This window comes from Mastigoproctus giganteus, chromosome 12 (genome assembly GCF_048544385.1).
Source record: "Mastigoproctus giganteus isolate SK-2022 chromosome 12, ASM4854438v1, whole genome shotgun sequence".
Taxonomy (NCBI): domain Eukaryota; kingdom Metazoa; phylum Arthropoda; class Arachnida; order Uropygi; family Thelyphonidae; genus Mastigoproctus; species Mastigoproctus giganteus.
Genome location: NC_143586.1, coordinates 64,335,575 through 64,350,551, shown reverse-complemented (window position 1 = coordinate 64,350,551; position 14,977 = coordinate 64,335,575). Strand labels below are relative to the sequence as shown.

The window sequence follows — 14,977 nt, the reverse complement described above, 5'->3', positions numbered from 1 at the left end:
TAACTAATAGTATTGAATATATATAAAATGTTTTTTTTTAATATATTTTTTTAATAATATTTATATATATAATAAGCAGAAATATATGCACATGTTTTTCAATTTTGTGGGCTTAACTGTCTTTTAAACTGGAAAATTGAAGAGAATAAGAGATTGTTGTTTCTATTTTATGTGCAAAATTTTTTTTAAATTGATTTTTTTTTTTTTTTTTTTTTTTTTGTTAAATAAAAGGTATAAAACACACAGCATGTTTAAAAATTTTAAAGTTTTTATTAAAACTAAAAAGTACATACAATCAGTACTGCAATCATTAAGAAAAGGTGAAATATTGGCTTAAACAAATATTGCTGGCAAATGCTGAAATATTTTCAGTATTTACTGTCAGTATTGTTTAAGTTAAGCATAATTATTGTTAAGTATTGTTAAGCATAATTCAAACCAACCCAAAACATTTTCCAAAAATTAGAAAGTTGGGCACTTATCAGGTGACTGGCCACAGTTTTTTTTTTAATATTTTAGGTACCATTACTGCTAGGTTAAGAACAAGTGGGCATGCTTACTCATGGAGGGTAGCCCTCTTTCATGACAGTACTTAACTAACCCACTCGACTTTTTTGGGATATAGAAATGCAATGTAAGGTGTTAGGGCATCCTTCCTTACTGCCTACATTCTCTTCCTCTGCAATTTCTGTATAATCAAACCATTAAGGGTAATGTGTAAATTGGACTAACAGCTCATAGACAAATGTCCTCAAATGGGTTTCTCTTGAATCTATCTAATAATATATAACACAATTTGTTCTTATGGAAAAATCTCTTATGTAGGTCATGTCAGCTTACATTTGTAAATCCAAAGTTGATGTTTGCTTCTGATTTTATCATGGATGAACGGCAAGCTGCTGAATGTCGAGCTGAAGATCTATTTTCACATTGTGTACAGTTGGTTAGGAGGTTGGATGTCATTGGTATAGCAAGGGAAGAGTACCTAGCTTTGAAGGCACTTCTTTTAACCAATGCAGGTAATGATAGTAAGTTATTTCAAATCATACTTTTTTATTCTTGTCATATTAGCAGTGCATTAAAAGTTAGTATGCATAGTAACAACCTTTGCCTATTATAAAAGTTGAACTACACATCTATTAAATTCTGTGAGTAAATTCCTTAACTATATTTATGCACCTTTTTCTATCTATTTTTATATTCCCGTGTGAAATGTCAAATGTGGCAGCACATTCAGTTTATATGTGCAGCTTCCAGTTTATCTGGAAAATGTTCAAATAAACTTGGTTTTTTGAATTATCTAGATATGAATCAGGTCAGGTAAAAATTGTATGATTGCATAAAAATTGGAAGTGTAGTATATCATGGAAAATGTTAATCCATTATAATATTTTACTGTTAAGAAACATACTAGTTATTAGTATTCGTTCACTTGTCTGTTGCAGATGCAGGTGAACAATCAAACAGGAATCAAAAAAGGTATGAAAATATGTAATGGTATCAAAGTGTAGAATGCACATTTAAGTTGATTACTTCACATGTGGAGTAATCAACTTAAATGAGCATTATACACTTTTGATTGCTTCATTGATTACTCCATATGTGGATCATTTTATTTTTATTTATTATTTTTAAAATTTTAATAGTATGCAAACCACCTTTTCTCAAAAAGTGAGCAAAAGGAAGATGCATTGTCTCTATATTATAGAAGTTTAGTCTTTCCCTTTGCTTTGCTTTCCCATGCTTTGGTTAAGCATAAATCTTTTAACCACAGCATAAAACCAAGGCTGTGAAGCTTATTGGGAACCATAATATTGTTGTCATTTCAAGTAAGCATTGGATAGTTATTATAACTGAACACCAAAAAACATTGTCTTTTTATTACTTTGTGGATTTGATTTTCTGATGACTCAGAATGTCTTCATTAGAAACATGTGTAATCCAAGTCATGAACCTGTGCATGCTATGCACTACTTCAGGCTAAGGCTCACTCACTCACCTACCCTGCTTACCTATCCCTAGTTATACTCTTTGGATATATTCCATTTTTATGTTGAATTTCTTTTAATTTCAGTATTTCTTTTTTGCAAATAATATTACAAATGAGATATAAACTTCTTTACAAAGCTAACTGAAGTCACTGAGGTGAGTTATATTATTGCTGTTTGGATAACTAGAAGCATTTAAGCTATAATTCCCCAAGCAAGTAGCATCATTAATTAATCATTTTGGCTTTTACAGACACACACATGTACATGCGTGCATGCATTCATATATTTTTGCAGGTACAGCCTCCAAAGACAAAACAAACAGGAACACATTTACAGTAGCCAATACTATGTAATTAAAAGAAAAAATAGTAAAATTTAAAAATAAATACTTTTAGAACATACCAACAAACCAAGTAGCTTTAAAACGCAATTTACCTCATATCATAATGATGAGGGTAATTTTCCTGTTGCACAAATTATGAAATGCATTAATTACTTAATAATGTAGAAGAAACTTTCAGAAATACCAATTTGATACATTCAAATGGTGGATCTGTATTAAAAGGTTTCTAGATTTTCACTTATAAAATTTAATAGGTGTGTCATTGCCTCAGTACTTACTCTAAGGCAATAAAACGTCTAGGTATAACTACAGGATGGGTGGGTGGGAAGTCACTTCCTATTTTAAAAATGTTATATTTCTAAAATATACAAAATAGCACTGCACATTTTTTTCTGATTTGTAGCTTATTGTTTGCCATTAGTTCCCTGAATGTTACAACTCGATGAGACCCCCAGCATTTTCCACACATTTTTTTAAACAGGCAGGTACATTTTCTGCGGACTTCCTTAAGAATTTTACCGGAACATTTGAGATGACCTGATGGATCTTGTTTTCAAGTTCATCAATATTCTTAGGTTTACTCTTATACACTTCTTCCTTGGCCCATCCACATAAAAAGTAATCACATGGGGTTAGGTGTGGACTTCGTGCAGGCATTCATTGGATTTGCGACAGCCTATCCAACATTCTGGGAAATGCTCATTGAGCCATTCCCTAACAATCTAGGCAAAATGTGGGGGAGCACTGTCTTGCATAAACATCAACTCTTGAGCATTTCCCCATGCAGAAATTGTAGGCCACACAAAATTAGCATTAGTAGAGGCATATGATGCAAGAAAGCAAGCTTATGCAGATCAACTGGGGGGGGGGACCCTCCCATTTCACCCCTCCATTCATTCCAAATGCCGGTTCAGCTCAGCCTTAAATTTATTTTAGCTATCAACTTCCACAACAAAAGATGGAAGTCCGTTCCACCAATCAACCACCTGCAGGCTAAAGGCAAATTTCCGCACATATATTCTACAACTGCCTTTCCTCAATTTGAATCTATGCCCCCTCAGGTTCTTAATCTGAGCAAGTGGAAGAATTTCATCAGCATTCAGCCTGCCCAACCCATTCAAGGCCTTATACACCTCAATCAGATCACCTCGCAGGTGCCTACTCTCCTGGCGCCTCCATAGCCAGGTGGGAAGGAGCAGCAGCGCGTAGCACACGCTTCTTGATTAGACCGGGGTTCGAGCCCGTCACCACCAAATACGGAGGATGCGGAAAGGTCAGGGAATGACCACCGGAGCAATATGGCCTTAGTTGCTAATGTCTTAGTCTCCTAAAAACCAAATAACAACAACAGCCTACTCTCCAGGCACTGCGATTTGCAGAACTTAAAGCCTTTCTTGGTAAGAGCACCCCCTTTGTTCCCCTCACCAATCTTGTTGCCCTTCTTTGTACTCATTCTAGCAACTCTACATCCTTCCTAAAATGAGGCCTCCAGACCTGTACACAGTACTCTAGGTGTGGCCTGACCATTACCTTGTACAACGGGATAATCACTTCCAGGTCCCTGCTAGCAAAATTCCTATATATCATTGACAAGACTCCGTGACCCGCCCTGACAGCCCGAGAGGAAGCTCTCATAATGTGCAGTAACTTCATATTTACTGCACAATTATCCCCAGGTCTTTTTCACTTTCCACTTCCCTGAGTGAAGTACTTGGGTTATTGCTACCCATATGCAGTACTTTGCATTTGTCAATGTTAAACTTCAGTTGCCACTTCTCAGCCCATTTGCCCAACTTATCTAGATCCAGTTGGAGTAGCATACTGTCATTACTGTTGTTAACAACTTTGCCAACCTTTGTATCAACCGCAAACTTGAACACTAATCTTGATATACCTTCATCAGTATCATTGATGAATACACAAAACAACAATGGGACCAGCACCGAACCCTGGGGAACTCCACTAATAACATTTGTCCACGAAGAGCAGTATCCATTGATTACCACTCTCTGTCATCTCCCACTCAACCATCCCTTTATCCAATGTAGCAACTTATCCTTAATGTCATACCTCTCAAATTTGTACAGCAGTCTTCCATGTGCAACAGTATCAAAAGCTTTCCTGAAATCCAAATATATGATATCAAAATTATTTTTGATATTCACTTTCTTTGTGACCACATCATAGTATCCAATCAGATTGGTCAGACAAAACCTCCCCTTACAAACCCATGCTGTGTCGTAACTATTACTGCAGTCTTGTCTAGATGATCCTGCAATGCTTCTTTAACCAGTGACTCCATTATTTTCCTGAGAACAAAAGTTAAACTAACAGGTCTATAGTTACTTGTGTCACATTTTGAACCCTCTTTGTGAATTGGTGATACATTTGCACACCTCCAATCAATGGTGCCCTGAAGGGTACCATTGAATGGAGGTGTGTTTCCACTTCACTCAGGGAAGTGGAAAGCTCTCATAACTCAGGGAAGAGGAAGCTCTCATAATTATGGCTAAGGGTTTGCTTACTTCCTTTGCTGTCTCCTTTAATATAACTGGATAGATCCCATCCACCCCAGCTGCCTTCCGTATGTTTAACTTCAACAATTTCTCCTCTACTTTGCTCTCAGTTATTATATCACTTAGCTCCCTGATAGGGGCGCCTCCGTAGCCAGGTGGGAAGGAGCAGCAGTGCATAGCACACGCTTCTTGATTAGACCGGGGTTCAAGCCCGTCACCACCAAATACGATGCGGAAAGGTCAGGGAATGACCACCGCATATCCCGGAGCAATATGGCCTTAGTTGCTAATGCTCCTAAAAAAAAAAAAAAAAAAAAAAAAAAACTAAACTAAAGCTCCCTGATAGGGTTTGGTAAACGTCTGGCATTCACCTCATTGAATAACTCCTCATTTGTGAATGTAGATGCAAAATACTCATTCAGTTTATCAGCTACCTGAGCATGATCATCAATAGTCAATCCATCTATGTTAAGTGGTCCAATCTGATTCATCCCTTTCCTTCTAGAGTTTACATAAGAAAAGAACGCTTTCTGTTTTTCTTTGCATCCTTTGCCAAAGATTTCTCATAATCTGCCTTTGCCTGCCTAGCGTCCTTTGTGACTTGATTACAGACAGGCATATATCTGCCATAGACTTCTGTGTCACCTGATAATCTATATGGATCCAATACATTTTTCTTCTCTGCCACAAACCTCATTAATTCATCTGACATCCATTTAGGCCTGAACCTTGAACAGTATTTCTTAGTTGGAATGAAAAGCCTAGTGTCTTCCAAGTCCCCGAAGGCTTCCCATTAGAATTCAATATTGGTAACATCATCAGTTGATCCAACTGGTACAGAATTTAAAAACTGTATGAGACCCCTGTAGTCACCTTTACAATAGCAAAAGCCCTTCCCTTCAGCCTTGATAGTACATCTTTAAGTAATTCCCATATCAGTACATTGTGATCACTGTCACCCAGTGGTTCCTTTATCTACAAATTCTTAATGCATGAATAATCACTGCTGATAATCAGACCAAGGGTATTACTCCCTCTGGTTGCCTCTCGAACATGCTGCTGTAGAAAACAGTCATCCAATAAATCCAAAAAACGTCTTCCTAATGTGCGAGTGACCAACCCACAAGTTCCAGTCAATATCTGGAAAGTTAAAATCTCCCATTATAAGACATTCTGATTGACTGGCCCACTATTTCTCTGCATAGTTGCTCATTATACTTATCAGATTCATTAGGCATATGACACACACCTACTCTCATTTATCCTTTCCCAGTGCTTATGTCACAGCAAACTGACTCAACATTGCATTGTCCACCAACATCAATTGGATGCATTTTCTTAGTTTTTGTTTCTTAACTAACAGCATAACCCCTCTTCCCTTCCCTTCCTGTCTATCCTTTCTGTACACAGTGTACTCCCCAAATTCCAATTCTGCACTTCTTATATCTATGTGACATCACGTCTCAGATATCCCAACAGTATCTGCCTTTGATGTCTTGACTAGCACTTCAAGCTCATGAAATTTATTAACTATACTCCTTAGCATTGGTGTGCATGCAAGTATACATGCACCTGTTTCTATTCTTAGTTACCCTAACACAGCCCATATATTTGTTCCATTGACTCCCAACAGTCCTGGAAATCTCCATTGTCTTGCTTTCCATGCTGCTGCTCATTCCAATAGATGCAGTGCAAAAATCGCTTTTTCCTCTGCCTGCGGCCACTGTTAACCTTTTAATCTGTGTTAACCCCCCAGCTAGCAGTTTTCAAACCCATCTAACACTGCCTCGATAGTATCAGCAAATATTCTTGCACCCTTTCTATTTAAGTGTACCCCCATCCCTGTAGAAGCAGTCTCTCCTGTCAACAAGCACAGACCAGACTGAAAAATATTTTACCCCCTGATCCTTGCACAATCTCTCCAGGGCCGAGTTGATCGACAAGGCTCTCATCATATGCTCCCTCCTATTGTGTCTGGGCAGAATTGCACATTCAACCCTAACTCGTGGCTTTTTTTTTCAACGTTGACCTGTACTTGTTAAGTAAATCTGCAGATCTCTTAATGTCTTTAGTTCCACGTTTACAACAATATCACCTTTTGAACCCTTAAAAGATGATATCTGTTCTAAAACGTCATCAACTTTTGCCCCTGGCAGACATACCCTGGTCCTGTTCCATTTATCCTTCTTGCATAGTATATTCCCCATCTCCCTGACAATAGTCACCAACAATAACTAGTTCCTTTGGGACCAGCACATTCTACCTTGGAGATTGCCTCTGATTTGCCTGATGCACAGGAGTCAGCTCTGCCGTTGAGCTGAGCAGCAGAGAGCTTGATGGGCCCCCCTTATATTAATTTCTTCGAGGGCATTTACCCTACACCTCAAGCTCTCGTAGATGCCCATCAGAACACTGAGTTGGCACCTAATTTCTTGTCACTCGAGGCATCTAGCACACACACACAAAGACATCTTTCTTGACTAGATCTTGTCCCGTTTTAGAAAGTTCAGCAAACATTTCACACATTTTTTTGAGACTGTGATTTTTCAGTCACATGTGCTGTTACAAGATCTGCCAACTCTGCAGACATTTTAAGAGGGAAATCATATTTAATGGCATTTTTACTTTCCTTAAACTAGCAAACCTCGTGAATCACATTTAATATAACCTTGAACTTGCTGACAGCAAAATAACAGGCACATTGTAGCCAAAGAGGCAATCAGCTTTTGTGACAAAAAAATCCCCAAACAACAACATATTGCATCGATTTATTGTACACTGTGTAATACACATTGCACCAAGTATGTGCACCTTAATATAATAGTATTTGCTAGTACCATCACAATTAAGTTCTTTTACAAGTATCTCTTAAAATCAGTGGTCCCCGGTGTTTGTGGGTGCCATGGTGCCTTTCAGGGCTTGTTTTTTAACAAGAAGAGTGCTTGCTGAACACCTGCATTTTTACAGAAAGATGCTATAATGAATAATGAAAGCTGTAATGTGAGTAAGGAATACACTTGCATGGCACATCAACCCTATATGTATGCAAAGGGACATAACAGAGTTTAAACAGTACTTTACTTCCTGGCCACATGCTAGTATCATGTGACATGTGCTATGCAACTACTGAAGGAATACTGCTTACCAGTCATTACTAGTAAGCTTTTGAAAACACACTGCAATTGTGTGTGGGAATTGTGGGCTGTAGTACCATACTGTGGTCCTTTTTTTTTTTTTTTGCATTTTGTATTTATTATACTTAGAGTTTTTCTCTTCTACCTTTTACTCCAAAATAAAGACAATAGACCTATAATTTCAATGCAAAGTAGGAAGAATAATTTTGCTTTATTGACATCAAGGTAAATGTGTGTATTTGCTGTGTGGTAGCAGTGTTACAGTTCTGAAGAAACATAATGTTGAGCATCATTTTAGATTAATCACAGTTTCTTCTGTGCCAACTATCATCTTAAACTGAATTAATAAAGAAGAAAATAAAGGAACTGAAATCAAAATTTTCAGGCCAGTAGTCAAGTTTCGCTAGACCCCATGATAAAAGCTTCCCTTAAAAGGTTCACTTGCTCACAAAGTATGAAAAAAACCATTTCAAGTTGTTGAGTGAAGTATTCATGATTGGTGCTGGTTGCCTTTTTGAAGGGTTTTCTTAAAAAATGTGATTTTTTTTTTTTTTTTTTTTTTTTTTTTTGTTTTGGCAATACAAAACTTCCAGTTATGAGAAAGATACAAGTAACTTCAAGTAGTGTGCAGACTTACCTGAAGAGTGATCCTCAACTGTCTGGTTCTCACTGCAATTTGATGAGTTGAAAGATATATAGGCACAGTCAGCAGTGATAGTGAGAATGGTATTTATTGACTTTACTGTTAAGGAAAAGCTGTTGAAAGTATTGCCTATAAAAAGGCAAACAAAAGGTTAATAATACATTTAAAACACCTTCAACAGAAATTAGTTTGCCTTTGCATATACTATCTGCAGTCACAGTAGCACTGATGGATTAATTTCCTCCTGCAGGGACAATGAACCCTTTCCAGACTTTATCTTATAACTATATTATCCACCAAGCCACGAAGCTTTGTATGTTAAAATACATTCTGTTCAGAATGTCTTGAATGTTGCTTAAAAAGAAAAAGAAAAAAAAAAGTAAATCTTCTCTAATCCAGATTAATTGGGAGGGGGGATGTCGCCCGGATTAATCGATAATCTGGATTAGTGAAGCAAAAGATATCCCGAAAAGATGACAAAACTCAGAACACAAATAAATAGAAAATTTAATGATATAGTGCTGATGAAAATAAATGAAAAAAAGCACTATAGAGCGAGCCTTCATTTAAAAACTATAAAACGACAATACATTTATCTATCAATAGAAGACTCAGAATTTGTAAAGCAGACTCTCGATTTACCAGGATCGGATTAACTGGGACACTTCAAGACTCCAAAGTAAAAGAAAAATAAAAAATATATCCACCAGAAATCATAAAATTCAAGTAATAAATAGAATGAACAGAGGTATAAACAGATGTTCTGCAAGTCATAAATAAGCAATAAGAAGTGGCATTATAGGTCAGGATCGGATTAACTGGGACACTTCGACTCCAAAGTAAAAGAAAAATAAAAAATATATCCACCAGAAATCATAAAATTCAAGTAATAAATAGAATGAACAGAGGTATAAACAGATGTTCTGCAAGTCATAAATAAGCAATAAGAAGTGGCATTATAGGTCATGGTTGGGAGAGGAATGTACCTGAACTGACTTTTTAAATTACTGCTGAAAGAGCTTGAAAACAAACATTCTGATCCTAATTTTATACACACAAAAGTGGGATGGCTAAGCAAAGGTCAAGTTCTTGCACAGTTTTTAAGCTTGATTGAGGAGATAAAAGATTTTCTAAAGTCCAAAAATGAGGATTTCAGTAAAACTGTGTGACTTTTGCTATTGTTAAATTTTGGTTTTCCTTACTGATATTACTGACCTGGCCTGGCAAAGCAAACAGTTTAAATATGGAGTGTCAGGGAAAAGACAAAAATAACATGTGGCCAAATTATATTCTCTGTAAAATCATTCATGGCTGCTCTAATGGATGTCACATATGAAAGATGTCTCTTGTACACTTCCCAATAAAAAAGATTTTAACAGTTCACCATTGAGCTGTTAGCTTTTTCTTGTAAATCCCCTTGTGTGTGTGTGTGCTCCTTAATTCTCAAAAGTTTACTCACAGCAATAAGTGACAAGTCTGACAAATAGAAGATAGAGAAACTGCTGCATATATTGGAAGACTCAATTTGAAAGAACTGGAGATTTTGAACCTTAAAAACAGGATTGTTCTAAAATTCTATCCAGCAGGTGAGAACTTTTGGAATCTGGTTAAATGAGGAAAGTTTCATTCCTTAAAAGATGCAATGTACAAATGTATAAAACACTTGTTTAGTTCCATTTCCACTTACCTATATGAATCACTGTTTTCAGCCATAGACATTGTAAAATTGATGCACAGATCTTAACTTCTACTGATGCCATCTTGATAATTGTTTGTAAGCAGGCACATCATCCCACACTCCCAAATTTGAAAAATTGACCACCAAAATGCATTGCCACAGATCACACTAACTTTCCACTTGAATAATAACAATTTTACTTATAAAACCATGTATTATTTTTTGATTGTGTGGTTTCTTGCATCATTAAACATGTTTTTTGTGCATTATTTGGTGTCCACATCATTATTTGTAAAATAAAATTGGCGTAGGTAAAGAAAGCCAACATGAGAACCACAGGAAACTTCGGGAAAATTTATCAGGCAAACTCGTTTCCAGCTACTGCAGTTTCTCCCTGCATTCTCGGTAAACAGATGGTACACGTTATTGGTAGTAGCAGTAGAAGTCGATAATGATGTATTGATTAATTTTTTCTCATTATTAAAGCAGATTATTGCCTTTGCAGCAACCTAAAATTTACTTACAGGTACACCCTCCAGATTGCCTCAGTCTTAAGATGTTTATCCCTCACTTCCCGCTGTTTTAAAATAGGAAAACGATTTCTACAAATGGTGTATGTTATTGGTAGTAGTAGTAGAAGTTAGTTTCCTATTGGGAAGGGGGGATAAACACCCTAAGACTGAGGCAGTCTGGAGGGTGTACCCGTAAGCAGTGGTGATATTCAGCTGGTATGACCGTACTGGTTGTTGGGTGGAGTCTGACAAGTTTACTCACACAGAGAGAGAGAGAGAGAGAGTCCCTGTTGATTTTGTCCTGCACTGGGTGAGGGAGCGTTGTAATGTTGCCAATCACACCATAATGTATAATTTCGAGGCCAGTTCCCATAGGTTTGCTTTCTAAGGTTGGTAACTGGCGAAGCGTGAACTCCTTGTGGCAAAGATAAAGAATGCCCACACAAGAACTACGGGGAATATCGGCAAAGTTTACCTGTGAAACTAGTTTGCCATTACAGCATTTGTATTGTTGCTCTTTTGGTAAACAGACGGTGGGTGTTATAGGTCTGAAGTATAAGTTGAATCCCTTGTAACCTTCCGGTTTCACTCCACTCTTTTTTATGTTAGTAGTTTGAGCTGATTTCAGGCACTGAGCTTGTGTGTGTCCTCATTAATTCTCAAAAGTTTACTCACAGCAATAAGTAATGCTTGTGGAGTTTTATTTGTGAGTAATGTTTTTAAATTGCATTTATAATAAATTTATAATAATAGCCCTTAGAATGAAGAGGCAACATAGTTTGGATAAATTTTTGAACATTTCTGCTAAATGTTCAACAACAGAAATGGAACAAACGAGAGAGCTATGGTATTGTTGATATTGAACCACAACTTGGAAATCCATTTAAAACTGTGCAACAATAAATACAGCCTGAAAGATTTTCTCATTCTGAGCAGAAGTTAGTACAAAATGCAATAGACAATTTGCATTTCTGGAATGAAAAGCAATTGGATTATTTCAAAAATAAGTACAAATGGCTTATTGTTGCCAGTGATGTGAATGTGGGATGTCAGTGGTGCTCAAAGGCTTTATCTTTAAGCACTTTCAGTGCTAAACACTTATATATTTCATCAGAGTGGCAGTCACGTTCTGTCAAAGCTCGTGGTTCTAATGAAAAGAATATGCAATCATCAATGAGAAAAAAACTGAAAGAACATCATGAGTCAGCTTCACACAAAAAATTGTTACATATGATCAAAACATCCGAAAAAAATATTGTTTCAAACAGTATTGACATGGCTGATGAAAAATATTTAAACAGCTCTATAAACATCTTTAATACCATTTATTCCATAATTAAAAGCAATAAACCATTCACTGACATGGAACATTTAATAGCTTTTCAAAAAAAGAATAATGTCGATTTGGGAGTATCTTTACACTCTAGATTTATGGTCCCACTTGTCGCCAAACACATCTCCACTGAAATAAGAAAATTTTTGGAAAACTGATAGTCAACATAGTAAAATTTCAGTTATTATTGACAAAGCTTCAACTATTTCACATAAGAGCGTCTTAATAGTTTATTTAAAATCAGAAATTCAAAACTGAAGATAGTTTAACTGTTTTTGTTGATCTTGTGGAGTTAGAAGGAATGTCTAAAATAATTTACCAAACTTTGATATCAGTTCTGGAGAAGTATGGTTTCAATGAAAATTATTTATGTGAAAATCTTATTGGACTTTATGCAGATGGAGCCAGTGTGATATTAGAAAAAAAGTCAGGAGTTTCTGGCAAAATTTTGAAAAAATTTCCAAATGTTTGTATCTGGCACTGTCTTGCCCACTGTATTCAGTTGTCTCTTGATGATGCAATAAAAGATGTAAATCAAGTAAACTACTTTTGGCATTTTCTTGATAAACTTTGTTTATTTGCATACTTCAAATAAACATTAAAGAAAGTTAAATGATATTTCTGAAGAGTTTGGAACTAAAGTACTCAAAATAAGGAGACTATTTAGATCTTGATGGGCACCTGCACTGCTGCAACTGCAAAAGCTTTTTGAAAGTCCTATGAAACTTTGTATGTTCACTTTAATAAAAATCATGAAGTGGGAATGGTGAAACATTTTGAAAATGAAAATTTTTTTAAAGATTTGGCCTTAATGACATCCTAGCAGAGGTTTCAATACTCTCTACAGCTTTACAAGAAAGAAATGTTTCATTAATCAAAGCTGATAGATTAATTCATCGAACAATAAAATCAATTGAATATATGAAATCAAATAAAGGACTACATGAAAAATAAGCAGAAGATATTATGAAAAATAAGAAGTATAATATACAATTTGAAGTAAAGCTAAAAATAACATCAATTCCCAGAGAAAAATTGTTTGATCATCTAATACATTTTATGAGAATGTGATTGCTGTTCGATGAAAAATATAATGATCTTCTGAGCTGTTTTAACCTATTAAACTCTAAAACTTGGCCAGGTCATGTTTGTGAAGCTCCATAGATTGAAGGTGAAAATAAATTAAAACAATTAAGTCAACTAATTAAATACAGTATTCCAGTAAATGACTTCCAAGATTTCATTGATAGTAGAGATATCATGTATAATAATGTGCCCGAGTCTGACAGTATTTTAAGTGCTAAAAGAATCTTAAAAGTTATTGCTGTTAATGCTGTGGAAGCTGAAAGAGGCTTTAGTACCATGAATAATATTATTGAGAATAAATGAAATTCTCTTACTATGGAAACAGAAAGTCACCTAATGACCATCAATTTAATGAGAAAATCACTGGAAGAATTTAATGCAATTCCTTATGTCAAATCATGTCTCAGGCAGGGACATCATCTAGCAAGCGATAATTGTGTCAAAGAAAAGGTATCCAAAACAATTTCCTAAAACCAATCAGTGATTTGGAAATTATTAGAATAATGTGTTGTACAACATTCTTGGCTAAAAATTATGTATATTTCAATATTATTTATGTTAATTAAAATTTGTTTCTCTTTCTTGCTATTACAGTTTGTTTTTCTTATTTTTAATTACCTGCGTTCCCTATACATATTATCGTAGAGTACCGGTTGTTAAATAATTTGAATATCATCACTTCCCATAAGTAAATTTCAGCCCACTCATGAATTCCAATAATCTGCTTTTAATAATGAGAAAAAAACTAATCAATAAATCTATATTGTCTTCTACTGCCACTACTGATAATACGCACCATCTGTTTACTGAGAATGCAGGGAGAAACAGCAGTAACAGGAAACGAGTTTGCCTAGTAAGTTAAGCAAGGTTTTCCGTGGTTCTCGTGTTGGCTTTCTTTGCCTTAGCCAGAAAATTGAGTTAATTGGCTGGGGACCACTGTCTTAAATGTTAGGAAAATTATTGATAGGTTGCATGTTTATAAATTATATATTTTAAATTTAAGAAAAAATTAGTTAATATTTAAAAATGAATTCTTATTTTCCTTTTATAACATTGACATCATATTAATATTTTCATTAATCTTCAATAGGAATTTGTTGCTTATATTAATTAATAGAAATAGCAGTAGTAATATTTAATTTTATGCTGACTATTTTATCATATTATATAAAGTATGGAAAACAAGAATACTAATTTATTTATTCATTTCCTAGATACTCATTTAGAAGATGGGGAATCAGTTTGCAAACTTCGTGGAATAATACTATTAGGACTCCAAGACTGTGTTTCTGTGCTGCGCACATCAGGTGGTACTCAACATCTAAGCCAACTTTTGCTCTGTTTACCATTATTACGGCAACTTAATGGAGAAATGAGGCTGTTCTGGAATAATGTTCGTCGTGAGGGAAGGGTGCCCATGAACAAGTTATTTGTTGAAATGTTAGAGTCTAGTGTTCCCTTGCGATAAGCATCGCCACGTTTGTGTTGTTGCCATTATTGTTACTATTGTCATGTGACTCGCCTTTCGTCATTGTGGGCAAAGTAAGTGCGCCCACTCTTCTCAGCCATCATACTGCCAAGCAGCAAAGTAGAGTAGAGGCAAGAAGTGAATTCCAGATTGGTGCTGCCATGCCATATTAGCCCCATGTTACACCTATTTGTTCTCCTTGAGGGAAAGGTGTTAAACAGCTTGGTGCATTCTGCATAATGACTTTAAAATCATGTGCGTTTTAAGGTCACA

At 35.7% G+C, this 14,977-nt stretch overlaps 1 protein-coding gene across 1 annotated transcript in view; it reads left to right on the top strand.

The window, feature by feature from the left end:
* ERR (estrogen-related receptor) overlaps positions 1–14,704 on the top strand; it is a 130,775-nt gene extending 116,071 nt beyond the window's left edge. Inside the window, exons 8-9 of the mRNA XM_090386344.1 lie at positions 826–1,019; positions 14,451–14,704. Coding sequence (XP_090242470.1) covers positions 826–1,019; positions 14,451–14,704 — 448 coding nt within the window. The remainder of the gene's footprint in view (positions 1–825; positions 1,020–14,450) is intronic.
* Positions 14,705–14,977: the final 273 nt, after the last annotated feature.